Here is a 27,975-nt window from a genome sequence, read left to right on the forward strand (position 1 = left end):
ATAAATGCGTTTTATGTCTTCATGTAAGTAAATCTTTACATGTGTTTGTTCATCCACATGTTACAGATGTTCTCGCGATAGTTTCCGATTACCATCACAAGTTTAGCGGCCGTCATTTGCAGAGCGAGAAAAGTTAGCATTAGCACCTGCTAGTTTACAGTAATAACGTGCTATTGCACAAATACATCATGTTTATTGGCTCTGGTCGGGTTGCTCTTGCTATAAAGGTTAGAGACGCATAATTGTCTACTCAGTGTTTATTTGCATACATTTGTTTATGTAAGTGTCAATGATTCTCAGAATGAGGTTGTATTTATATAGTTTTGTTGTTCCTTTACTGCAGATCATTGCCAAAGAATACTACAAACCTAAAACATCTTTGTGAAGAATCTAATCTATGATCCTCTGACCAGAATCCTGTCCATATTTGGCCGCTTCAACCGGTGTAACATATAGTGGTGTCATGATGAGTGAGTAAAGACAGACCCACTATAACACTGTTTGTGCATCCATTTATTTCATAGGTTACACACAGCTGTGTTCTGAGGTTTACTGTAGGCAGTGCAGTTAAAAAAATAAATAAAACAAAGTTAAGAACTCTCTCACTTTTTTAAGACACAATCAATTCATGAGTGCAAAGGATAAAATCACTGATGATCATCCCCATCACATCATCGATGGCACTATAAAACATATTGTACACAAATAAAAGATAAAGGTATCGTTCAACTACAGTATTACAACTACAACATGACCTAAGAAAGAAGTCATTCAACAAATTGACTAGTTCACAAAGAACACACAACAACGTCAAGGTCCTTTAGTAGAGTGTGTGTGTTTGTGTGTGTGTAACAGTGGTCAGACAAGTTAGTGTTTTATGAGGTTGTTAGTGCAGCGAGTAGCAAACATCTGAAATCTGTTGAGTTTCTGTCTGATTTTGTCTGCGAGCAGATTCAGACGTGATTTCTCCAGCATGTTGGGCAGTTTGAGCAGTTCCTCATCTGATGCTCCACTGATCCACTGTTGAATCCTCTCATCCACCGCTCTTCTGTCCGTCTGACTGCGCAGTCTCTGACCCATGAAGCGCTGCAGCCGCTGGATGGGCATCCGCTGCTGAACGAACAGACCCGAGACAATCGGTCTGAATAAATCCAGCCAACCTGAGAGAGAGAGAGAGAGAGAGAGAGAGAGAGGAACATCCTTCAACACTTACACGTACATCACAAGAGAGATAAAGACTAACTTAAGAGATTTGTGAGACCTTTCTGAGCATTGTTTGCTGGACAAAAGGTCATTACACACGAAGACATTTGAATTTCTTTTGTGAGTGTGTTAGTACACACCTCGAGTTGTGATGTGATCACACGTGGCACACACATTATCATGCCACTTGGATCCAGGTATCAGGAGCTGCTCATGTGTCGCACAGACGCTGTGTGTAACGCACGGTGCACATGTTTGTGTGATGTCAGCAAACTGTCCGTCTGGGCACAGCTCACACACTGTGTCCCTGTGTGGACTCCCTACACACACACACACACACATTACAGTTCTCTAGTAGCAATGGTCACTCCCCCCCACACCACAAAAACACTAAAAACACATTTCATGATTAAGATCTTAATTAATATTAATCATTAGTACAAGTCTCATGTATTAAAGTTGTTCAGAGTGAAACTGACTAATTTCATACATAATTGATGATAATGAATGAAACCAAAAGTATTTCCGGTAGCCACGTCACGCCGTTGCTTGGCAACCCTAAACAGCTTCCAGTACACAACATTATGAATGAATGATAAATATATATAGGGTTAGGGTTATATACCCTAACCCATATATATATATATGAATCACTTGCGCTCTGTTATGACATGAACGTTACATTGATGTTACTGTGATGAAATGATGCTAAACACTCAGGTACCTTGAGTCTTGACCCCGTGTCCCGGTTTACACGTCGCGTGTTTCCGACAGAAGTGCTGCTCCCAAAAGAATCCGGGCTCGCATTCACACAATGTGTTCGTCGTCGCGTTACAGCTCCGCACGACGCGCTGCAGGTCCGCGCACGCGTCGCACAGCAGACAGTTCGGGATGAAGTTCCAGAACTCCGTGTACAGGCCCGCGCCGCACGGGACGCACTGCGTCGGACTCGAGCTCGTGCAGTGCGCGCGCAGGCGGGAGCCCGGTGGACAGCGACGGCACACGAGAATCTGTCCGGTTACCGGATCCGTGCGTTTATACGAGCGCTCTTCATCCGACGAAGCGCCAGCCGACAGGACCAACGGCACAATCAAGACTGCACAGAGAAACTAGAGAGAGAGAAATGAGATGAGGAGATGAGATAATGATCGGACATGAAGATCTGATAACTGTCACTCACCATTCTGCGCGCGCGGATCATCATCATCAGACTTCATTGATGCGCTCTGCGTGTGCGCTTAATATCCGCGCGGCTCTTTAATCACGCCCTCCACCCACGCACGTGCACACACGTAGAATAACAATACTTTTATTTTCCAATTATAGAGGCAGTTTGGAAACACTTATCGCGTGACATACAATTAAATCTTAAGGTGTTCGCCAACAAATCATTTTATCTCATTATAATACAAAAGTTATATTAATAAAAATGTATGATTTAGCCCAAATAATAAAGATAAAACGAGCCAATAAGAGCCTTGAAGATGTGAACTAAAAATCTTCCCTGAGACAAAATGACGATTTTTCAAAAGGTGAGTGCTTTAAAGATCCTATAACATAGTTTTGTTTTACCCTATTCGAGATGTTTTAGTTCAAACATATTTCCCAGTTAGAATAGTTCTACCTCATATAGTTTTAAAATCTTAACAAAACATAGTGTTTGCAAACGTTTGACCGCAACTAAAGCACTGATGAAGAGATCTTTTGCAATCTTGATGGGCATTTGTCATAGACTTCGAGGGCCTGTTGTTTATATACTGAACGGATGATATTTTCTCTCACCATTTTAGTTTGTTCTATAATGATTTTACTTTCTGGATAAACACACAATCTAGCTGATGTGACGCGCAGGCCTGGTGCTACATATTCACATCATTTCCTTCTGGTTGTGTGAGATAAGCTGTGGTTATGGTTTGAGGTGGCCACAAGCTTTTCCTACGAAAATATGCTTCCAGGGTTCCCTGAAATTAGTTCGAGCATTGCTACAGGATTCTAGGAAGCGAAATCCAAGGAATTTCCATGCGGTTTCCAACTGAAACAGAATCAGGGACATCTATCATTTATAATGAATGAATGATGCTGAGAACAGTGGCCAGTAAAAGGGATTTATCACAAGATCAACAGATGTGATTCACAAACTCTGAAGCACTTCGGGATGTTAGATAATAATTACAAAGTGACACATGAGGGAGTGACGGATACTTTCTCTCTCATCAACCGCATCTTCCTCATTTATTCACGCACGCACGCACGCGCATCTGCTGAACTCGAGTTTCTGTAAATACCGATGAAGACCGCGGAAGGACAATATCGCTTCCCGACTTTCAGACTGGACAAAAAAAACACAATCCTAGAATGACAGTAAAACGGCATAAAACACGAGAAGTAGTATAGTGCGATACCGATCTGCTCGAGTGGAGTATTGTGTTATAAACACTGACATCATCACACTAACCGATATGTACTTCTTGTCATTTGAAATGAATTTAACATCAGCCAGATGTGTAAATATAAACTCATAAAATGCCGCGTGATTGTGTGTGTTCAAATGAAACTTTATATGGACAAACTATAAGTACCACGATGTGATAAAAGTTAAGTGACGTGTGGCCAATGTCTGGATGAAGATTCACTTTCATTCATCATGCGTCATCTGCACAAGATCAAGTGAAGGTTAGTGTTCTTAAGAAAGAATGTTTAAACAGAAACCGGCTCATGAGTAACACTGAAAACATCTCCTCCATCACCACTACACACAACAACATTGAATGATGCCCTCTAGTGTCACGTCATAACCCTTCAGTCAGCAGGATGAACTGATTCTTCTGCGTTATTTCAGCTCACAAACTTCATGATGATAAAGCAGCTCAGACACATGGTCACTGTGCTGTTATGATAACATGAGCGTCAGTGATCGTCACAGTCTGGCCAGAGATCAGACAGAGTCTGTGACACACTTTCTCCTTCATTGTGATCAGTTTAAAGATGTGAGAGAGAAACACTTTCACAAAATAGGTGTTGAGAAACAGAGCGAATGCAGATGTTACTGGAGGAGAAGAGACACACATCAGCTGTTCACCCTCACAATCATGGGCGTAAATCTCATTTAATAGTAGGGGGGACAATACATATAACATTTCTCAAGAGCAATTTTTGAAGGGGACACAAATAACACAGTCAAAATTGTACTTACTACGACACTAAGCGACAATATGCATTAGGTTTATCATGCAGACTTGCAGTCATATTATAACTGAATTGAAACTGTGAACAATAAAGGTTTTTCCATTTATATATATTTTTTGTCTTTGTTGTGAAGACAGGAACTTCCCATGATACTACATGTGGACATAGAGTCTCTTTTTTAAACACTTAAACACTTTTAAAATGCTATCCTGATTTATACTGCAATATTGCTTGACAAAGTAAATGTACATCGACATTATTGAGTGGTTGTTACTTTCAGCTGGCTCCGCCAACAAACTTTGTTCATGTTCGTTTACCCAAACAAACTTAAATTCTGTGTTATACTCGTGGATGAATCGCCCGAGTTTCAGTAAACTGAATGTTTATCTTATCCGCCGCGCACATACTGAACACAATAGATGCTGAAGAAACGATCTTCTCTTACTGAATGAACGCTGAGCACCTTTAGTGGACTTTAGATAAAGTGCCAACATCACAAAACTGTAACCGGTGTGTGACACGGGACTTGAATGGCGGGATCGGTGGCTAAGTGTTGCGGTTAATGTTCACATCATGACAGGTCTATGGGATCAGAATCCCGCCACAAGTATTGCGGGCATATTTAAAAGTATAATAAGCGTTAATCAAAAAATTTAAACCGTGAATCAGAACTTTAAACATATTTTAAATGATATTGGACAAAATTAATATATAAAGACAAAGTTGTTCAAGTCGAAACCCAAATAATGTTCTCCATGGTTGTTTTACTCATTTTCGTGTCCTTTGATATTTTCTGCTAATATTTAAACTTTTTCTACAAATACGTTATTTTTTTCCTCGCTTGTTTTTCCACGTTCTGCGCTTGCGTTTCCAAAAACTGCAGTTCGAGTTTCTGGGTAATTAGGGCGGGCTTTTGCGTCACCATTGGTCCACTAGTTCTAGATTGACAGCTCCTCCTCTAGCCAATCAGTCGAAGATGGTGTTGACGTCACTTCATACGCGACTCGCGGCATATCCCTGTAGGTGGATTATAACCATCATCTGCTAAACCCGGACAAGGTCCACAGGTAATTGAACATAATAATATCTTTACTGAGTGTCAGATACACTTCTGTTATGAATATGATCTGCCAGGTTTACCAAGTAATTTGATATCCGATTCCACCATATAGCCCGATAACAGTGGCGGTTCTACATTGAATCACTCCCCGGGCGAGATCCGCTCTGGGTGCCCCCCCATCTACTCCCACCCATCCGAGAGAAAAAAAGCCATGTTTTACCATAACTATATAAGTGTAAGACGAACCTTATATTTCTCAATTGCACAAATCCTTCAACAGAACATTTTAAAAACACAATTCTGCACAAATCAGTATAAGTTATCAGAACTTAAATATACTCTATGTACATAAATGTTGCAACATATGTACATGATGTACATATGTATCATGATGTAACACGAGCAGAGAACAACAACATTAAAATATTAAGAATAATATACAAATAAAATATAGAAAAAATATTCTAAATAGCACAAATCCTTCATCACACAAAAGCAAATCTAATTATTACACTATTGCACTAAGAACAGAAAACACAAACTAAAACCTGACCTTTCTGGCCTTCCTTAATGCAAAATCATCAATAATGTCATCATACGAAATCTGCCCCCTATTGAGTTATTGATACTGATGATAGGAAGGCCAGTGAGCTGTTCTTGAGACATGGTTGACCTCAGGTATGACTTGATCAACTTTTGAAAAGCTCCTCTCTGCTTGAGCCACAGTGACTGGCAGAGTAAGTGTAATCCTGAGAGCAGTCCAAAAGTTGGGGTAGATCTCTGATAGATCCTTATCATGCATAAAAGTGATAAAATTCAAGGAGGCTGATGGTTTTTGATGGCTGACCAGTGACAGAGGATTCTCCAAAATACTTTAGAAGTGCCCATGAATTTGCAATTGAAATTGACATCAAAAGACAGTAGGCTACAGTATAACTCTTATGAATTGCAAATTTAAATAAACATGCCCTTACATGCCAAATGTCTGTCATGACTCATTAGACGCTTTATTAATCTAATCTAAGGGAGGAACAATTAGCTCCTTGGTTACTGCCTCAAATTATATTCTTTGTCACGCAACAGAGTTTTAGCAAATGTTTGCCTTTGAACACATCCAGACATATGTTAATTTCGTTGGCTAATTACAGGGCCCAACATTAACCCCAATGATGGAAATAAATAATAACTTTACTTGTAACAGTTTTGTTGCAAAGCACAATCTTATGGTGAAATTAGATCTCGTGTTTGTTGAGTTAAGACCGAATTATTGTTGTATAAGCATCATAGCAAGAAGGCTAACAAACGTAAGAGTTAACGTTACCACCCATTAACATTAGCCCTTCATTGATGATGGATAACGTCACCGTAATCATACAGAGAGAACGTAGTTACATACCTTTATCTTTTGCTCCTTTCTCCGCTTCTACTTTGATTTTTTCTTATATTGGGCACCTGACGGCTTAAACCTTTTCCTCTCCATCGCTTTCATGTTTATCTGGCACTCGACAATCAAGACTAAACCACTTCACCTCCACATAATCGTTTTGGATTAACTTTTTTTATTAGCCATTTCACACACAATGCAGAAAAAAAACGTGGAAAAATAGGCCTGTGCTTTAAAATTATGAATGAAATGTGCGTTATTTAGAAGGAAGTCAAGGTGTGACTGATTTTAGCCCACTAAATGGGCCCCCCTCCTTGTCCGCTCCATTTGGGAGAGGTGAACTGTCCATCAGGGGATCAGCCCCTCCCCTTTACAGTTTTCACACAGCTTCTGCGCTTCTCAGCAAGCAGGGGCGGCGATTTGCCAATTCCCCACACAGACAGTTATATTATACATAATAGAAACCTGCTTTGCGGCGCGGATTATTTTTCTTTTTCAAGTGCTTGTGCCGTCCCCCACGTGTCGTGAAAATTTGGCGCCCCGGGCGGCTGCCCGGTTCGCCCGTGCCTAAAACCGCCACTGCCCGATAAGTTAACATACATGTTAGCTGGGTTTAGTCAGCGGTGCTATAGTTTACAGTTACTTTATTAAGTTATTTAATATTATTGGCTGTGTATTTAGAAATAAATACTGTATTGTTGTAAATGTGATGATGTTGCTAGCTCGTGACAATGATAATGCGAATCATAACTCATTTAGACGAGCACATGATTTAGTGTCTTATCTCACAGTAGTGCATTAAATCAGTAATAAGTGCTAATTGAACGTAGTGTTACCAGGGAACAGATGTGTTTTGTCAGGTTTGTGAATTTTGCTCCAATGCAAGGAATTATGTCAAAGAGCATGGTATTACACTAGTGTGTAGTGTAGTTTTCGCTTTTGTATTTTCTACTAATTACGTGTCTTTTGTTATATGCTCAATGCTTTGGCAATATTTTAAGAACACGCAATCATGCCAATAAAGTACTTTGAAATTGAAATGGAGAGAGAGAGAGAGTACTGGTGTAATACTGACTCAGAATTATAATGTCATGATAATATCGCGATTATTGGCGGTATATTGTATGGTGATGTATTCTGTTTGTGAGAAAACACTTCATCATTCTCTATGACATCAACTCTCAATTCACGTCATGCTTTATGTAATTTCTTTATTTATAACACTAGTGATGTTTCCATCAGTACATATCTTCATCTTTGATCCTGCACCTGTTCAACACTATTGTTGTGTGTGTGTGTGTGTGTGTGTGTGTGTGAGTACTCTTTGCTGTCTTTGTTCACATAAACACAGAGTTGAGAGGTGTTTTATTTTCTATATCTATTGAATAAATATTTCACACTTTCTCAATCCACAGAATAAGGAAACATTGTGTGACGTTGTGTGGATGGACAGGTTTCATGAACTTCATTCAGGCTTTGGGACGAATGGCGGCGGTGGGGCGGGTCTTGAGACGGAGGAGCTCAGGGATTGGTCGGAAGCTGTCTTGAAAGAAGTCTAATCCGGTGATCCATTCGACATCTCTGACGCGTGATTGGTGCATCCAGAGGAGAGACTCCACCCACTGCGCCTCGGGCTGATGGTTCTGCACATGATAAGAACACATGTCGTCACACACGCTTGATGATGATTGTGTGTGTGTGTGTGTGTGTGTTTGTGTGTGTGCTGTGCTCACAGTGCAGCTCTCTGAATTCTCTTCTCTGTGAGGCATCAGGAAGGAAAGCGTCTGTAGTTCTGTTGAACACTCGCTCACCGTCTCTCTGACATCCACACAGCTCGTGAGAACCGCAAAATAATGTGTGGGCACAGGGAGAGATGTTCCTGTGACCCATCTAAACACAAACATAGTGAAGAAATGATTGTTGTTTTTGGACTCCGTGTGATGACTGACAGACGTGATGTCATACCTCTCAATCTGTTCCCGAGAATCGAATCGTCCGTCGTAGTTATAATCGTAAGCAGGTCCTGTCACCACATGAAGGCTGTTATACTGCTGTGCATACTTCAGCAATAACACCTCCTGAAAATACTCCCACACTCCTGCAAACACACAACCATCAACTCCATCTCAACACAACACAAGTGTGCGTGTGTGTGTGTGTGTGTGTCACTGACTCTTGAACTCTGGGTACATGGGCACAACATTACTGAGTGTGAGAGAATCAAACTGCTCTTCAGATGAGTCGCTCAGATCTGTCAACACAACATCAAACATCACATCACGATGAGCAGAGAAACACACACAACACACGTATTGATGACTCATACTGCACTCATTCAATCTGCCCAATCAGAGTAAGACCCTCCCCTCGTGAGCATCCCTGTCATGTGACTTCAAAGCTAAAACAGAAACAGGTGTGTGTCACTCACTGGGCGGGTACAGGAAAGCGTGTGTGATGTTGCCAGCGTTGTTGTACTGGTCACATGTTGCGCTCTGATTGGCTGGAATCCTGACATCTGCTCTGAGACAGTCTGAGACCACCGGAGACAAAGAACCCCCCTCAGCCTACACACACACATACGCAGAGGAGGAAAAAGCTGGTTGCTATGCGGTGTTAGTAGGTCTTTTGACTCTGTGTGTGTGTGTGTGTGTGTTCTTACCGGTTTGTCCAGAGTAAATGTGCTCCACAATGGAGTGTGTGTTTGTGTATTATAAGCAGAGATGAATCCTCGGTGATTGAGGATACAGTACTCAACACCCGTCTGGAGAACCCGCGGCCGCCCGAATAACATGTGAAGTCTCTCATTCTCAGATACTACACAAACACAGAGAGACAGACACACACTCATTGTAAGACCGACACATGGATAGAAATGTGTCATCACACTGTTGTCTACAGTTGTGTTCAAAATTATTCAACCCCCACTGAAATTAATTTTTTTGGTCGGTTTGACATTGATTATGATCATTCAGTCATCCTGCTTACAATTAAATCAAAGAGGCACGTGTAGGTCAGACAAATATAACATAACATTTATAATGAAATAACCACAAATGTCTTTTCTGAGCTCACATCATTATCAGTTTTATTCAACCCCCAAGTGACATTCAATCTTAGTACAACATCCTTTTACAGTTATAACAGCTTTTAAACGTGAAGCATAGCTTGACACAAGTGTCTTGCAGCGATCTACGGATATCTTCACCCATTCATCATGGGCAAAAGCCTCCAGTTCAGTCACATTCTTAGGCTTGCGCACTGCAACTGCTTTCTTTAAGTCCCACCAGAGGTTCTCAATCGGATTTAAGTCTGGTGACTGCGATGGCCACTTCAAAATGTTCCAGCCTTTAATCTGCAACCATGCTCTAGTGGACTTGGAGGTATGCTTGGGATCATTGTCCTGTTGAAAGGTCCAACGTCTTCCAAGCCTCAGGTTTGTGACGGACTGCATCACATTGTCATCCAACATCTCCTGGTACTGAAGAGAATTCATGGTACCTTGCACATGCTGAAGCTTCCCAGTACCTGCAGAAGCAAAACAGCCCAAAGCATGATTGACCCCCCACCATGCTTCACAGTAGGCAAGGTGTTCTTTTCTTCATAGGGCTTGTTCTTCCTCCTCCAAACATAGCGTTGATCAATGGGCCCAAACAGTTCTAATTTTGTTTCATCAGTCCACAGAACACTATCCCAAAACTTCTGTGGTTTGTCCACATGATTTTTTGCATACTGCAGTCGACTCTTCTTATTCTTTGGAGACAGCAAGGAGGTGCGCCTGGAAGTTCTGGCATGGAGGCCTTCATTACGCAGGGTGCGCCGTATTGTCTGAGCAGAAACTTCAGTACCCACATCTGACAAATCTTTTCTCAGTTCCTCAGCAGTCACACGGGGACTTTTCTCCACTCTACACTTCAGGTAGCGCACAGCAGTCGAAGTCAGCATCTTCTTTCTGCCACGACCAGGTAGCGTTTCAACAGTGCCCTTTGCCTTGAATTTGCGAATGATGCTTCCTATGGCGTCTCTTGGTATGTTTAACATCTTTGCAATCTTCTTATAGCCATTGCCCTTCCTGTGAAGAGTAATCACCTGTTCTCTTGTCTTCCTGGACCATTCTCTTGACCTCACCATGTTTGTCACCACACCAGTAAATGTCTAGAAGGAGCTGAGTATCACAGTCATTTAAAGCTGCCTAATTGGTGCTTATTAGGCTTTATTGCTGCTCCCTGATATCCACAGGTGTTTTCAATACCTGATTGAAAACACTTCATTGAACCTCTGTTCTTCAGAGTGGTAGTCTTTAAGGGGTTGAATAATTATGTCAATGAAGAATTCACAAAAGAAACATTTGCTACTGTATTACAAAACTAATTGATGTCATTTTAGTTGCATATGGTTCTTTAAGAAGTCCTTGTAGGATTTCATTCTGAATACAATTACAAATGTACACTAAATTCCCTAAAACCATTTACAGCATTGGGGGTTGAATAATTTTGAACACAACTGTACATGTAAAGCAACGCTAGAACATCAGAGATGGACAGGTGTCAATCATCTGATGTGCCACTTTACCTTCTGCATCTGTGAGATTCAGCTGTGAGTTTGGATTACTTCCATTCTGAACAACACACACACACAAATACAAGCACACACACAAAACACAGAATGAGTTTTATTGACTGTGTTTTTGTGTTGTTGATTGTTGTAATATATCTCCATAAAAGAGAAGGAAGGAGTTGGAACCGGAAGACATTTTAAACATTTAATAAAGTAATATAACAGCCGGCGCCCCTTACGGACGACCGCTGGCGAACAAAACATAAACATAAATACAAATACAAATACAACCATAACACAAGTTCGGGCCCGGTCCTCTCTCTTCGACGGTCCGGTCGCTCGTTCCTTTTATATGCTCCCATCTCCTACGTGATTCGAGCCCAGTGTGCGCACAGCTGGTGCTGATTCACAATTACTCACCGGACTCGAACCATGGTCTCGCCCCGCCTACTCCACTACAATTGTGTTGTGTTAGAAAGTGTGTTTGTGAGAGTGCGTTGTGTGTGTGTGAGTGTGTGTGTTTGTTGTGTACCAGTGCAGGACACGTGCAGCCCAGTGTGTGTGTGGGCTCCAGGCTGATGAGTGGACATCGGTTGGGTTGGCTGTGTTCTTCAGGGTGATGGGGTGTGTGGGGGGGTGAGAGCAGCAGGTGGTTCAGGCTGCCGTGAGTGCCGTTATTATGGAATGGAGTGATTTCCAGAACATCTGCCAACACAACAGAAAGAAGACAGTTGCGATGGCTGACATGTGATTGTGTTGCTGTGGGTCAGATGGTGTTGTGTCTCACCACACATGAGGTTGTACAGCTCAATATTGGAGAACGGCTCGACTTCTGTTTGAAAGAGAAACTTTGGCCCAAAACTGAGAAACATTGCCTGAGACCAACACACAATAAACATTACTCACATGTAAAGAAACACAATTTAAACATGTGCACACACACACACACCTGCATACTGTAGACATCATTGTCATAACCATGATCTCCTCCTGAGCAGAACGTCAGAGATCCTTGACGTCTACATGAACACAATCATACACCATCAGATTGAGTCATTGTGTTAATGTGTGTTAATTATGTGTGTGTGTTACCTCTCAAACAGCCAACGTGGCTGCACGAGAACAGCGACATCTTCAATGCGTCGGTTGTTGGCATAGTGTAACCTCTTCGGCAGATGATGTTTCAGATACGCCTTTATCTGCTGCTCCGACCGTTTACACTGTTACACAAGAGATCATTACGCTGTTACACACGACATCAGTACGCTGTTACACACGACATCATTACCCTGTTACCCACGACATCATTACTCTGTTACACACGACATCATTACTCTGTTACACACGACATCATTACTCTGTTACACACGACATCATTACCCTGTTACCCACGACATCATTACTCTGTTACACACGACATCATTACCCTGTTACCAAAGACATCATTACTCTGTTACACACGACATCATTACCCTGTTACCCACGACATCATTACCCTGTTACCCATGACATCATTACTCTGTTACACACGACATCATTACTCTGTTACCCACGACATCATTACTCTGTTACACACGACATCATTACTCTGTTCCACACGACATCATTACCCTGTTACACACGACATCAGTACGCTGTTACACACGACATCATTACTCTGTTACACACGACATCATTACTCTGTTCCACACGACATCATTACTCTGTTACCCACGACATCATTACCCTGTTACCCACGACATCATTACTCTGTTACACACGACATCATTACCCTGTTACACACGACATCATTACCCTGTTACCCACGACATCATTACTCTGTTACACACGACATCATTACCCTGTTACCCACGACATCATTACTCTGTTACACACGACATCATTACTCTGTTACCCACGACATCATTACTCTGTTACACACGACATCATTACTCTGTTCCACACGACATCATTACCCTGTTACACACGACATCAGTACGCTGTTACACACGACATCATTACTCTGTTACACACGACATCATTACTCTGTTCCACACGACATCATTACTCTGTTACCCACGACATCATTACCCTGTTACCCACGACATCATTACTCTGTTACACACGACATCATTACCCTGTTACACACGACATCATTACCCTGTTACCCACGACATCATTACTCTGTTACACACGACATCATTACTCTGTTACACACGACATCATTACTCTGTTACACACGACATCATTACCCTGTTACACACGACATCAGTACGCTGTTACACACGACATCATTACTCTGTTACACACGACATCATTACGCTGTTACACACGAATCGTTATGCTGTTACACACGACATCGTTACGGTGTTACACACAACATCGTTACGCTGTTACACACGACATGTGATTGGCTGTGGTTCATGAAACACTTACTGTCATATTAGCCACCAGTGCAGCAGTGTCCACTGAAACACACACACACACAGTTGTTTAACACATATGACTCTCTAGCATCTTTCTACACAGTTTGTATGTGTAAGTGTAACTCACAGGTGTTCGTTTTATCTCTTGCTCTGATTCGTCCGAATGGACCCTCAGTAACATAAAGATGATTAATATTTCCAACAAAATCCTGAAGAACCTCCTTACGATCACAACTCGTCTCCTCCATGCCTACACAACACACATAAATACAACATCACACTGTGTCAAAGCAGCATAATGTGTGTTCCTGTATGTGTTTGTGTTACCGTGATCAGCGATAATGATGATGTTGACACACCGATGAAGGTTGAGCTGTTTTAGGCCGTTCATCAGTTGACCCATCAATCTGTCCACTCCCTGCAGAGCTGTGATCAACTACACACACACACACACACACACACACACACACACACACACACACACACTGTTATAATAATGTCAATACCATTGAGTAAATGAAAATAAATAAATCCCTACTGAAGCTGAACTGTGTGTGTGTGAGTGTGTTCTCACCCCTCCACTGACCGGTCCAAAACTGTGTCCAGATTTATCAGGTTCCTCCAGGTACAGAGTTAAAAAATCTGGCCTTAACAACAAAATACAAGCAGATGTACAGCAGATTTTACTCACTTTTTCTGGGAATTCTTATTCTGTGAAGTGACGTGTTTCTAGAAGACTGTCATCAGGGAAAGAAATGAAGAAGAACATTTCAACATTTAACATCACGAACACACACGACATGATTTACCGTCTGTCCTGCTGTAACTGCAGCCACTTTAGAACTGTTAACACTCGCTCCTCAAACGGGACCTTCCTGCACATGCACAGACACAAACACACACACACAATGGTTAAGATTTAATAAATGCGTGAGTCAAATGATTTATCGTGTGTGTATGTGTGTATTTAATTCAATTTAATTCAAAGTTTTCTTGTTTCAAAGCAGCTTTGCAGGAAGAAAAACGAAACAAAGAGAGAAATGATCAAATACAAATTAGGAAATTTTATAGAAGGAGTGCAAGCATTCTGATGAGCATTGTTAATGAAGTTTACAGAATCTTAAGCTAATCTAATATCAGCCGTCTCCTGGTGAGTAACCAAACCAATCTCAGCAGGTGGACCAGATCTTCTCTGACACGTTCCAGCTGCGCCCATTGACTTTGAGTTAAAGTGACTGAGTGAATGTTTTAGTGCGTGAGGGGAGTTCATTCAATTACTTCAAACTGCCGTCATAAACCTCATAATAGTATTCCCTTAATGTTCACATGTATTTCTGTAACTCTAACTCATCATGTGTGTATTAGTTGAAGGCTTGGAGTTTATAGTAGAAGTGCACCATTCTGGCATTTGTCATACATTAAATAACTCATTTAGGCTGAAACTCATCATATCCCCTTTAAGATCATGTGTGTTTATGATCATGAACATGTTTCATAACGCTCGAGTATGTCGAAGTTATACTGTATATCAAATGAAAGCTCTTATTCTACAGAATATAGATCTCCAGATGGATTTATTGATATTTTACCACAGATCAAATGGAAATCTAATGAATGATGTATGAAATTGATATTTGTGAAAAAACAACACATCCATGGAATATCTAATCTTTTTTGTTAGGTTGTTTTCTACAGAATAAGTATATTTATCTCTCTTCATGTGCTTAAATATCCGCTTCAGATGTCTCCCATCAACGTGCTGCATCAGCAATGAGACATAAAAGCTTGGATAGTTAATACCTGAACCTCTGTCTATCCACATGAGCTACATATTAAACTGAAGCTCAGACTCTGACCTCTACCTAGACCCCTCATGTGTCCAAATAGACCAATAAGAGGCTGGGATATGACAATGAGCAACAGGGGAGGCGAACAAAACCCAACCAGCAAACTCAACACCATGTTTGTCTCGTCACAGCACTTCTGAGGGGTTTAATGTGAAATTACACACAACTATTATGGGTTATGGGGTCTGTTTTATGCCAAATTCTGGCAGAAATTAGGAAAAAAGGACACTTGAGATGCTTTAGAGTAATAATTGAATACCACATGATAGAGAAAGTATAATTTTCCTGTGTTTGTTGAGACCTGTTGGAATCAAGAACAATTGTCTGCAGGCTCTGTGCCCCTCCTGCTCACAGTAATACACTTTCACTTTAGAAACAATAATGTTTATCTCCTTCAGCAGTGTTTGGAGGGGTTTCCTGGAGAATCATACAAACACATAGTATTTACACCACTGGATGTGGAAATGGTGTGCATTTTAAATTGGGTTGGCTAAATTCATGCGGAAATCCTCAAAATGGCCCAGAATTAAACAGGTTAAGCATTGTAAACAAACCCATTGTATTTCATGTAGATATTTGGAAAAGTTCCATTTATGGCCACATCAGATCCAGGCCAGAAGAACGTCCCGGCCTTCAGCCCCTGATACCTCACTGTGTTCCAGATCTGAGGTCAGAGGTCATGGGGTCAGAGCACAGCCAATCAGCAACAAGCTCTGTGTCTGTGTGTGTGTGTGTGTGTACCGGTTGTCCTTGGTACCATCTTGGATCATCTTTCTCACTGCTGGAGAGGCTGAATGATGCGTCAAACTCAGGGTCATACATGTTATTATCCACGAGACCATGTGACTCAGCATACAGACCCTACACAACACAACACAACACAACAGTGAATGTGTAAAGTGAATGCACAGATCTCATACACTGCTCTTGGTGTGTGTGTGTGTGTGTGTGTGTGTGCAGTTAAATGCAGAGCATAAATTCTGAGTATGGAATCACATCACATCACATACAGAGGAAAGTGTGTGTGTGTGTGTGTGTGTGTGTGTGTGAAGTGACTCACTGTGACTATGGAGTAGTGATTGGGGAAAGTTTTACTGGGAAAACCAGCCTGCATGAAGGGTGTCGATGTGCCACATTTTCCTAGAACACACACAACCACACATGCGGCTGATTGACACTGTACACACTCTTCATGAGTTGTGTATTTCTTTGTGTTCATACTCACTCATCTTGTCCAGAACAGGCAGTAGTGACGACCACGTCTGCAGATATTCAGCTCTAAACCCGTCTAAAGACACCAGCAACAGGGGCTGCTTCTGAAAACTAACACATACACGCACACATCACACATATACAAAGGCAAACGCGCACACACACACACACAAAAGAACACACACAAACACGCAGATGTAAGGCTTTGGGTATGTCTGGGGTGGGTTGTTTCTATAAATCTCTGTGTCATAATATTGGTTTAAGAATACAAGTACTGATCAGAGTGTTGAGATGTGTGTGTGTGTGTGTTGAGTCATGAACCATCACATCTGATGTAAATCAAATGAAGGAGAACTGAACATCATTAACATTCAACTTTATAATCATCAAAAATATGCGTGTTTGTGTGCGTGTGTGTGTGTTACCTGGCTGGGCACTGAGGTGAGCTCATGTTGACACATTCATCCTGAACCCATTGTGTGTCTCCTGCAGGAATCATCATCATCATCACGTACAGTCACACATACACAACCCTGAAAGCATGTGTGTTGATGTTGTCACCTCTACAGATGATGTGATAGTTTGAGCAGCAGTCGGCAGCGCTGACACAGTCATGAGAACAGTAACATTTTCTTTCATACAGACGAGTTTCTCCACAGCGCACGGCTGAACACTCCCAGCTCTGAGCTAACACACAACATCATTCAATCACACAACAGCTCAGAGCTGATCAACATCCAGTGCTGTACACCTCACTTACTGGGCTGGAGACAGGTGTCCTCGTAGTCATGGCAACAGTTGTCACTGGTGACACACTGTACATCACAGCGACAGTCTGCCGAGTTCTCCTCAAACGGCTCATCACAGCGATTTCTACACGACATCGACACATCTGACACACACACACACAGTTAAAGTCAGTGTTTATGTGTATGTAGAGTTGTGTTAGTTTGTGTGTGTGTGTGTGTCACCTTTATTCCTACAGTTCTGTAGCTGAAGACCGAGACCCAAACTCAAACCTAATATGATTGTCACCACAGAGACGGCTAACACCACTGAAATCTACACACACACGCAAAATAATAATACAAATACACAAGTGATAGTGTCTGATGAAATAAAATGAGTCTGGACTCACCAGCACAACTTTCTTTCTCTTCCTGAAGTCCATGTCGATCTATGTCCAGATGAAACACACACAGTCACGTACACAGTCAGTCTGTCCCTTCTGCACACACACACACGTCATAAAGATCAAGATCTCTGATCTTTATGAGATGTGTGTGTGTCTGTGTGTGTGTGTTACACACCACTGGCTTCTCAGAGAACACTTAACAAAGAACTTTTGGACTTTTGACTTCAACATCAAGACTTGACATCAGAACATTTAGTGACAGTGTGACACTCTTCTTTAAGTCGTACATCCTCCATTAACACAAAAAAATTATTCATGGCAAACAATAAGTGAAAACTTATGAAGGATTCAATTCAATCAAAGTTATTTGATGAAGGAAGCACACACACACACCTGCCGATCATAATAATTGTGAAAACCCTGAAGTACAAAAGAGACAATCATTTGACATGATTGCAATTATTCAATTATATTTAATTTGTATATGGGTATAGTTAGACACTCCAGCTAGTTGAAAAGGCAGCAGAGTTCTTACACAAACAGAAACGTGTGAGCACATCAGGCCGCTCATGTCAGCATTACACTGGTTACCTATTAAGCATCATATTAACTTTACAATCTTACTGAATACCTGTAAGACCCTACACGCTTTATCTCCTCAGTACCTGAGCGAGCTTCTCCTACCATACACTCTCTCACTGCACTATTTGGGCTCTGGACTGTTGGTCACACCTCGAGTTTCTAAAACAAGTGCAGGTGGAAGATCTTTTTCCTATCTAACGCTTAAACTCTGGAACACTCTTCTGAATCAAGCGTGAGTCAGACACGCTCTGTCAGTGTAAATCTAGATGAAAGACCCATCTCTTCAAATTTACGTACACAACATGTCTACAACACAAATCCTCCAAGGGATTATAAGGCTTCATTATTTAGACCAGTAACACTTCTTATAACATCTGATGTTGTCTTCTGTCACTGTTCTGAGGTCTGTCACCAGTCCAGATGGTGGAGCTGAAAGAGGGAGGTGGGCACATGACACGTCCTCACTACACAATAAAATTGCAACTACAATTAGAGTATTAAGATAATATTACATCTATTATTGTGGTGAGGAAGGCGGGACGGGAGGCGGGGTCCGGGTCAGCATCTAAACCTCGCCAGGGGGCTGCTGACATCAGCTTTAGGATTGTGTTCTTGTTAATATTGTATTAAATGTAACATTTTGCGTGAAGGGTTACCACTCCATATAGGAATAGATAGTCTGCATAATAGATTACTGTGTTTTTATTTCTGTGTGCATGTTTGTGTGTTTTGGTGTGTGTGTATGATTTGTTCAGTGTGTGCGGGCAAGCATATTGGTTGCGTGTGTGTGTGTTCACTGAGCGTGTGCCTGTTTTCCATGTATGTTCGCTGTGTGTGTGTGTCCTTCTACCTCATGCGAGTGTGTGTGCAGTGAATGTTTGTGTGTATTGTGTGAATGAGAATGTATCCATTCACTTTACTCTTGATACCTTTTCTATTCTATACATTTAAAGTGTATCTTATAGTTCACATGTCTTCATGTACAGCTACTTAGTTTCAATGAAAATGGTAAAAGCGCTTTATAAATAAAGTTGAGTTGAGTTATCAGTTCAGTTTTTATAGCGGTGACACGCTGTTAATGTTTGAGTGTTTGAATGACATTATCTGCTAATAAAAAGGGTAAAGAGTCAGAAAGAAATCTTCACCCAGATCTGACTCCTGATTTAAAATGAATGATTGTGAATCTATTGGACATTAAAACCTAATGGAGTAACATGACAGAGAGAAGAAAATGTTGTCTGGTAGTGTTTGAAGGTTTTGGGAACCGTTGTGTTAATGTGAACGATCTGAGGTGTGTTGTTGTTGTTGTATGAAAACACACAAACAGAATGTTTTTTCTGACAGGACGAGAATTTATTGATGTAGAAACAGACGTCTGTTAGTGAGATGACATCACTTCCTCTGGTCTGACACTACATTCACAAGACACCAGAATTACTGTGAAGATTTTGTCATGATGTGAAGTCCAGATGAGGTCACTATCATTAAACACTACTGCTTTTTCTTGTGTGCACAGGCGTTACGCAACACAAGGACAAATACACAACAGACACACACGCACAGGCACACACTCGCTGTTTTAACGTAAGCTGAACTCTGGTTGCGTGACTGTGGATGTGTATTGTTGTGAGATGTGCGATGTTTGATCATTATTAGTTGAGGTGAGTAATAAATATGACAGTGTATAAACGGTACAGAGAAAGCTCCGGGTGTGTCGTTACACGTCCTCCTCAAACGTCTGCATGTGTGTTTTGAGCGCCAGCACACGAGTGTACGGCAGCGCGGTGGAGCGGTAGAAGTCCAGACCCGTCAGTATCTCAACGTCTCGCACACGTGCTGTGTGTAACTTCAACAGATCCTCCACCCAGCGGGACTCCTCCTCGGAGTTCTGTTAGAAAAACAACAGGGTCAAAGGTCACAGCGGAGACACGTGAGCTTATCAAACCGGGTCAAAGGGTTGAGGTTACAGCAGAGGAACTCTCGTTCTGAATCATCTCTCTCTCTCGCCGCTGGAGGGCAGTAAAGAGTGGAGCTACAACACTACATCCAGAGAGGAAACTCTGTGTGTGTGTGTGTTACTGACCCTGCAGCTCTCACTGTTGTCTGGTCGGTGTGGCAGAACGAAGCAGGTGATGCTCAGATCTTCATCACATGTGTCCAGCGTGGCATTCTGTCGCTCACAGCTGCTTATGATGCTGTAGAAATGAGTAGGAATATACACAGACCCCACTGCATGCCTACAAACACACACACACACACACACACACACATTAACACAAGTGATCAGTCAGTGTTATTTGGGTTATTAGTAGTCGTCACTCACTCTATGATCTTGTCGTTTGTGTCTCTCAGTCCATCGTGGTCATAATCAAACACAGGCCCGACGATCATGTTCACTTCATTATTCTGTAAACTGAACCTGTGGAAGACCTCACGCTGCAAATAACGCCAAACTCCTACACACACACACACACACACACGAGCTGTCAGTCATCTAAGACACTGATTCAAATCATCTTTGAGGTGCAGTACATTCAAACTATGACCGTTATGTTTGGGTTTCTCATGTTGGTGAATGATGCACATTTACATTTGGCAGATGCTTTTATCCGAAGCCACTTACATTGCATTGTATTATATATATTTTTTCAGACTTTGTGAAATCCCATGGAATGAAACCCATGACCTTGGCAGTGCTAGTGCCATGATCTTACCACTGAGCTACAGGAAAGCCATGTCACTCACGTTTAAAAGCAGGATACATGGGCACTGTGTTTGTTAGGAGTGAAGCTTCATATCTGGAGTCAGCATTGGCAGAGAAATCTGTACAGACACAAACACAATACATTTAACACTACACATATCCTAACTAAAACAAACCTGCACATGTGTGTGTGTGTGTGTGATTCAGACCGGGTGGGTAGAGGAAAGCGTGTGTGACATCAGGTTCTTCGCTATATTTGTTGCATGTGTGTTTGAGTTCAAGACGAGGATCTGCTCTCACACACTCGCTGGACGACACCACTGGAACATCCTCCTGCGCGCGCACACACACACACACACACACACACACACACGTGAGCTTCATGTATTTATTTAATCACACATCACATTAACATCGCTCAGTGGGTTGACAGTGTGAAACGTTAATTGCTATAACTATAAATAAAAAACACAACACAACACACACAAGTGTGAACTATAGTTTACCTGTGCTGTCAGTGTAAACGATGTCCACAGCGGCATGTTGATGTGGTGACTGTAGCCGCTGCAGAAGTGTGTGTGACACAGTTGTGTGTATGACGTGTAGAACAGAACAGCTGGACGCCCAAACGGCAGGCGTGTGCCATCTGTGCACAGACACACACACGCAGGCACACACACATTTTATATTCATGAGTCAAATGATAGAATATTTTCTCATTACTTATTAAAACACAAAAGGCCTAATGTATATCCAAAACATGAATGCTGATATACAAAAAAAAAATGTAAACCATTGTTTTATGACATGTTATATAGAAAGGAGAGAGATCTTAACTGTTCATCTGTCCGTCCACCTCCAGTGAAAATATCTGTGAATTTTCTTCAATGTTATTCTGCAAATGAAAACACATGAATGCACATATACAGCTAACATCAGTGTGTGTGTGTGTGTGTGTGTGTGTGTGTGTGTGTGTGTTTCTGACCTCATCGTCACAGTTACAGCTCACGTCTTGGATGACTTCGGTGGGTGGAGCTAAAGGTGCAGGTGATGTCACTTCCTCTGGTCGTGTGGGGGTGTATGGGGGGTTTCTCAATGCACTGTTTAAACTGCCGTGAGTCCCGTTATTAGGAGCTGGAGTCAAACCCAACAGATCTACAAACGAACACACACAAAGACACACGTCAGGCAAACCCTGAGTGTTGACACCAGACATGAGACATTCTGCAGGATTTCCTCTCACCACACATGACGTTATAAAGCTCGATGTTCTCAAACACTGGCACTTGTGTCTTGAAATTGAAGCTTGGACCAAATCCCAGAAAGACCGTCTAGAACAAAAACACAACAATCAGACAGACAGACAGACAAACAGACAGACAGAAAAGAGACACAGACAGACAGAGAGAGAGTGAGAGAGAGTGTGAGAGAGAGAGAGAGAGAGAGAGAGATGGAGAAAGTGATAGAGAGACAAAGAGAAAGACAAAGAGATATAGAGAGAGACAGACAGACAGGTTGATTTACCTGCATGCTGTTGATCTTGTTGTCATATCCATGATCTCCATAGAAGCCGCAGGTAACATGTGATCTGCTCTCATGAAAACATGTAAACTGATGTAAGTGACATGTTTGTTGAGTCTATGTCATTAAAGAAGACTGTAAAGAACACACATGGCTACATGCCACTTCCTCTCCATGAGCAGGTGCACGTCCTCGATGCGTCTGTTGTTAGTGTAATGCAGGCGTTTGGGCAGATGTTGTTTCAGATAGGGTTTAAAGTGCTGATCTGGTCTCTTACACTGTCAAATGTCACAGTGTTAACAAACACAACAACAAGAGTTTCATGTGAAAGATTACGGTGATGAAGTTCTGCTCCATATACTTACTGTTAAATTAGCCACAATCTCTTTAGGATCATCTGCAACATTAACACACAATCAATCCTGTTAAATCAACTCTTCATTTGCTCTTTTATAAAAGTGCTCTAGAAATTCTTCAATGTTACAGCATCATTTCTCATCTTAATGATTTTACCTGAACATATATAACATCAAATATATTCTTTTTCTTGACGAAAACTACTTCTTGCATATAGGTCATTAAAGTCCACGTGAACAGGAAGTTGCAATAGTTTTTAATTCTGTATTCTGACACATTTCCGAGTGAAAAGGAATTTCATAGGAGAAAATAAGTGGGCGTGGCTTGCAGTTTTCAATGCAAATTCATTGGATGTGTAAAAACAGCTGTTGCATTGATTTTATGATGAAGCTGGCAGAAGACTGACAGTTAAAGAGGAGGAGTCAACAGATGCTCCGCCCAAGCCGTCTAGTTTACATCATTTCAAATGGATTGTCATATCAGGGCAGAAGTTCGTTTTCAGATTTCAACTGAAGATTACGAGGGCACATGAATACAAAAATAAAAAAGGACCAACATTGATAAGCTTTTTTCTATAAAAACTGCAACATTTCATGAAAAATAAGAATTGTCATTTTTTTATTTCACTGGGATTTTAAAGTCCAGGTAAAAAGAATTCTGAGAATTATTTCTGAACACATTCTAAATGTACTGCTGAAACACATTACAAAGACTCTGAACTGAAGTATATAGTAATGAATTCTGGAGTTAAACCGTTAAACAGTTTGTCAACAATTCTGTGTTTAGGATTTTTGGGGAGATTTTTTCATTTCTTTTGTTTTCAAGATTTTGATCACTTATGTTATTTACTTTGCAAGTTTTTTATCATTCAAATGAGTTGATTTGGTTAATAACACCTTTTTGAATGGTGTGACTGACACACTCAGAACACATATTTTATTTGTTAACGCTTGTGTTTGTGTGTTTTGTATGCACTCACATTGTGTGTTGGTGTTTTTGGGGGCGATTCTGCCGGAGGATCCGGGAATGAGTGTGAGATCATCCCCATTGAGTCCATAAGACTTCAAATACTCTGTGCGTTCACAATGAGATTCCTCCATCCCTGAAAACACACAGATCATAGACCAGACTCACTTCTGTGTGTGTGTGTGTGTGTGTGTCAGCTTGTGATGTGAGGACGGACACTCACCGTGATCTCCCACCAGAATCACATTCACACAGCGATGAAGATTCATCTGCTTCAGTCCGTTCAGCAGCTGACCGATGATGTTATCAATCTTCCTCAGAGTGTTATCCAGCTGATCCAGCACACACACGCACGTACACACAAACATAAACACACATACACACACACGCAGAGTGAGGAAGAAGTTTACTCACTGAATTTTTGAGAGATATTCAGAGTATAGAGATATTCACCAGGAGTTCAAGAGATTCTCATTTATTCTATATAACAGATTTTATTCATTATTATTATAATAATAATATATTTTCATTTTTTATACTTTTTATAAAAGCTACAATGTGGACGAGACTTTGTGTTAAATGTTGTGTGTTTGTGTTTCACCTCATTGTTCAGAGGACCCAGCAGGTGTCCGTATGTATCGGGTTGTTCAGAATGAGCAGCATAAACATACGGTCTAGAAAACAAACAAACAATCAAACAACCCAATCACTCTAAAGTACGTGTGTGCACATGTGACCCGCTGAACGTCTGTCATGTGATTCAAACATGAATGTGAATGAGAGACCTCTCATCATCAGACAGATGAAGCCACCGAAGAATCGTCAGAATCCTCCTCTCCAATGGAATCACCCTACAGACAGAGAGAGCAAGCGAGCGAGCAAGAGAGAGAGAGAAATAGAGAGAGAGAGAAAGAGCGAGATAGAGAAATAGAGAGAGAGAAATATAGAGAGAGAGAGAAAGAGCGAGACAGAGAGAGAGAGAGAGAGAGAGAGAGAGAGAGAGAGAGAGACAGAGAGAGAGAGAGAGACAGAGAGACACACATGTCAGTCATCTAGAGACAACAGCTCTTTGCACAGAGAGATGTCACTGTTTGTGTGTGTAAGGTCTTTGTTTGAATCACGTGTTGATGATGTCATGAGATGCTGTGACACTCTGCGCTTAACTCTAAACATGCGCGCACACACACACACACATCTGTAATAGTTTTTTTCCAGATGTTTTTAAAACATGTGAAATCATCAGATTAGTGTGTCATTGCTCACCAGGGCCAGAAAAACGTCCCGGCTTTAACATCCTGTTTCTCTGCTGTCACCCATATCTGAGAAGACACACATAACAAACATTCAACATCACACATGATTCTCTGATCCTTCAACGTTTACTGATCAAGATTGCATGTGAACAGCTCTTCATTACACAGGTATGTAAATACAGTTGTTGTGTGATTGGTGGAGAGATGTGTGTGGGAGGAGTCAGGACTCACAGGCTGTCCACCCCACCAGCGATGCCGGAGTTTTTCTCGGCCTCTCAGTTTGAAATGAGCTTTAAACACGGGGTCATACATGGAGTTACCCACAATCCCGTGAGACTCTGGATACAAACCCTGTGAAAGAACACACAAACAATGACACACCCAATAAAGTAAAAACACACCCAATAGTCTAAGAGTGTACCGTAGCCAGGGTGTAGAGGTTTGGGAAGGTTTTGGATGGGTACATGGGTCTCATATGAGGGGCGTGAGTTCCACACGATCCTACACAAAACACAACAAAGTGAGAGAGAGAGAGAGAGAGAGAGAGAGAGAGAGACTTTGTATCATCAATACTTTGCTCTTTCTCTCTTCATATTGAGATGTATCTATAGATACTTTTATTTTTTATTTTATTTTGATCATGACCTGTATTTGTTCAGAATGTTTATATTTATTGTCCTCTGCTTTGTCAATGTAAAGTGTGTTTCATCATAGCAATAATGATTCTTGAGAGATTGTGTGTTTATGTTCCTGTAGACGTCCAGTCTGAATGTTTATCAAATATCATCAAATCTATGGTGCTGTATGTGTCTCCTCACAGTTTCACACACATGAAGCGTCTCTTTGGAGTCTGACGGATGTCTGTGATGACTTGACATTTCAGTGAAATGCACAAACACTTTGTCTGTCACATGACACTGTGTGTGTGTGTGTGTGTGTGTGTGAGATGTAGACATCTATATGGCATACTCAGTTTGAGGATGTTGGGCAAGACAGTTTTTCCTTTCTTTAGGTAAGAGGCACGGAAACCATCCAGAGACAAAATGATCAGAGGAGGACGAACAAACCTGTAAGAGGAACGCAAGAGTGAGAGTGAATCAACGTCTTTGGCACAAATCATCTTAGGTAGAGTAGTGAAAACGTCTCACACGTAAAACACATCATCCAGGATTCTGACATGACATCACTCACCCTGCAGGACATTCTGGACTCATGATCTCCTCACACTCACCCTCCAACCAAGAGCTGTCTCCTACAACACACAAGATTAAGTCTAATAACAGTGTTTGTGTGTGTGGTGTGTGGTGTGTGTGTGTGTGTGTGTGTGTGTCTGACCCGTGCAGAGTGATCTGTAGTTAGTGCAGCAGTCTCCTCTCTCCAGACAGTCTTCAGAACACTGACAGGCGTAATCTTCATTTCTGACTTCTCCACAGCGTTCTTTACTGCACTCGAAGCCTCCAGCTGAATGCACACACATCACACAACATAAACACACAATATCAAACCAGACAGACACACCTGTTTTGTTATTCCTGTGTGTGTGTGTGTTACCTGTTTTGAGACACTGCACATCAAAGTCCGAGCAGCAGCTCAGGTACGTTTTACACAGATTATCACACCTGCAGTTGGGTGGCTCCGCCTCCTTCAGCTCAAAGCACCGCCCCTTACACGAGCCTGAAAAATCGGACAACACACACACACACACGAGCTGTTGGTCACTGACACTGTTGTGTGATGTATGAGTGTATAGAGACGACACAGAGAAAGATGAGCAGACCTCGGATCAGTTCAGGTGTGTCGGATTCTTCTGCTGATGACTGACCAGCCTGAAACACATAACCCTCACACACACACACAGCTATGACACACAACACCTGACCACAACACACACACACACACACAGATTCAGTTGATAGATGAGCATAATAAGAGTGTGTCAGTACGAGACGGGACACATTCATCACTCATTTGTTCCCTGAATAAATTGTTTAAGACTCCAGCTGTCACTGAATTAACAAACTCATTTATAAGTAACAAAAAACAGACTTTCATCAAAATAATGACACCGTAATACTTATGAGAGCAGGAACACATTAAACGTGTCCTTTTAATAACGACACCCTTAAAATAACCTTACATCGTCACTAAAACACGTCTTATATCTGAATCCAGAACTATATTTCATGATTTGTATTCTTTATCGTGTGTGTTATGCAGTGAAATACACTGACAGTTCAGTTCAATAGTTTGTATTTGCACAGCATCTTGCGAAATCTGACCAGTGAAGTGACCCACGCAGAACAAACGCGAACCTTTAATCCTAAACGAATGTAGCGAAAGTGCGAGATTCACTATACGTCACTGTTAGCGCTGATCTCGTGTTATTCCACATCGTCACATTAACGCTATGATAATTATAATAATGGGTAATAACAATCTCACCAGTTTTCCCACGCGCATGATCATTCCCGTTAATCCTGCTGCCGCTGCGCGCTCCCGAGTCTGTGCTCGTCACCAGTACGCGCTGTTAAGAGGCGAGCGCTGCAGTCTACACTCACACTGCGCATGCGCTGGAAACGTGCGGGAATTCTGAGCTCTATTTACGA

At 41.6% G+C, this 27,975-nt stretch overlaps 3 protein-coding genes across 3 annotated transcripts; all 3 read right to left on the reverse strand.

Moving 5' to 3' along the window:
* Positions 1-495: 495 nt before the first annotated feature.
* On the reverse strand, positions 496-2,465 carry LOC130415750 (tumor necrosis factor receptor superfamily member 11B-like). The gene is made up of 4 exons (XM_056741671.1): positions 2,384-2,465; positions 1,928-2,312; positions 1,344-1,523; positions 496-1,160 (listed from the first exon to the last, which is right to left on the reverse strand). Exons 1-4 carry the CDS (start codon positions 2,408-2,410, stop codon positions 868-870), a joined length of 885 nt encoding a protein of 294 aa, XP_056597649.1. The 5' UTR covers positions 2,411-2,465; the 3' UTR covers positions 496-867.
* Positions 2,466-8,024: 5,559 nt separating this feature from the next.
* On the reverse strand, positions 8,025-18,119 carry LOC130415929 (venom phosphodiesterase 1). Its single transcript, XM_056741948.1, has 25 exons — positions 17,990-18,119; positions 17,823-17,913; positions 17,612-17,743; positions 17,413-17,538; positions 17,277-17,337; positions 16,865-16,962; positions 16,700-16,779; positions 16,381-16,500; positions 16,194-16,303; positions 14,602-14,667; positions 14,367-14,439; positions 14,120-14,228; positions 13,920-14,042; positions 13,803-13,834; positions 12,480-12,607; positions 12,337-12,406; positions 12,175-12,262; positions 11,920-12,092; positions 11,403-11,448; positions 9,493-9,647; positions 9,262-9,397; positions 9,007-9,084; positions 8,799-8,931; positions 8,567-8,723; positions 8,025-8,476 (listed from the first exon to the last, which is right to left on the reverse strand). The coding sequence occupies exons 1-25, from the start codon at positions 18,020-18,022 to the stop codon at positions 8,303-8,305; spliced, it is 2,592 nt and encodes an 863-aa protein (XP_056597926.1). The 5' UTR covers positions 18,023-18,119; the 3' UTR covers positions 8,025-8,302.
* Positions 18,120-19,897: 1,778 nt separating this feature from the next.
* On the reverse strand, positions 19,898-27,933 carry enpp2l (ectonucleotide pyrophosphatase/phosphodiesterase 2-like). Its single transcript, XM_056740794.1, has 25 exons — positions 27,812-27,933; positions 27,147-27,243; positions 26,921-27,043; positions 26,705-26,830; positions 26,561-26,621; positions 26,339-26,436; positions 25,791-25,870; positions 25,601-25,720; positions 25,380-25,435; positions 24,902-24,967; positions 24,718-24,790; positions 24,340-24,448; positions 24,130-24,252; positions 23,159-23,190; positions 22,944-23,071; positions 22,797-22,860; positions 22,516-22,603; positions 22,258-22,427; positions 22,110-22,167; positions 21,779-21,918; positions 21,482-21,605; positions 21,314-21,391; positions 20,892-21,024; positions 20,652-20,805; positions 19,898-20,456 (listed from the first exon to the last, which is right to left on the reverse strand). The coding sequence occupies exons 1-25, from the start codon at positions 27,833-27,835 to the stop codon at positions 20,286-20,288; spliced, it is 2,496 nt and encodes an 831-aa protein (XP_056596772.1). The 5' UTR covers positions 27,836-27,933; the 3' UTR covers positions 19,898-20,285.
* Positions 27,934-27,975: the final 42 nt, after the last annotated feature.

The sequence above is a fragment of the Triplophysa dalaica genome, chromosome 25 (assembly GCF_015846415.1).
Source record: "Triplophysa dalaica isolate WHDGS20190420 chromosome 25, ASM1584641v1, whole genome shotgun sequence".
In the NCBI taxonomy this organism is placed as follows: Eukaryota; Metazoa; Chordata; class Actinopteri; order Cypriniformes; family Nemacheilidae; genus Triplophysa; species Triplophysa dalaica.

Bases quoted from the DNA above. Each gene is read 5' to 3' on its own strand.
- enpp2l (XM_056740794.1), bottom strand. From the start codon at position 27,835: ATGATCATGCGCGTGGGAAAACTG. The intron at 26,831-26,920 runs GTAACACACACA...GTGTGCATTCAG, and splicing joins TGTGCAGTGTCTCAAAACAG to CTGGAGGCTTCGAGTGCAGT. The intron at 24,449-24,717 runs GTGAAACACAAA...GTGCTGGATCAG, and splicing joins TGGGTCCTCTGAACAATGAG to CTGGATAACACTCTGAGGAA.
- LOC130415750 (XM_056741671.1), bottom strand. From the start codon at position 2,410: ATGATGATGATCCGCGCGCGCAGAATG. The intron at 2,313-2,383 runs GTGAGTGACAGT...CTCTCTCTCTAG, and splicing joins TGATCCGCGCGCGCAGAATG to TTTCTCTGTGCAGTCTTGAT. The intron at 1,524-1,927 runs GTACCTGAGTGT...GTGTGTGTGTAG, and splicing joins ACACGGGGTCAAGACTCAAG to GGAGTCCACACAGGGACACA.
- LOC130415929 (XM_056741948.1), bottom strand. From the start codon at position 18,022: ATGGACTTCAGGAAGAGAAAGAAAGTTGTGCTG. The intron at 17,914-17,989 runs GTGAGTCCAGAC...GTGTGTGTGTAG, and splicing joins AGAGAAAGAAAGTTGTGCTG to ATTTCAGTGGTGTTAGCCGT. The intron at 13,835-13,919 runs GTGAGTTACACT...TGTGTGTTTCAG, and splicing joins AAGAGATAAAACGAACACCT to TGGACACTGCTGCACTGGTG.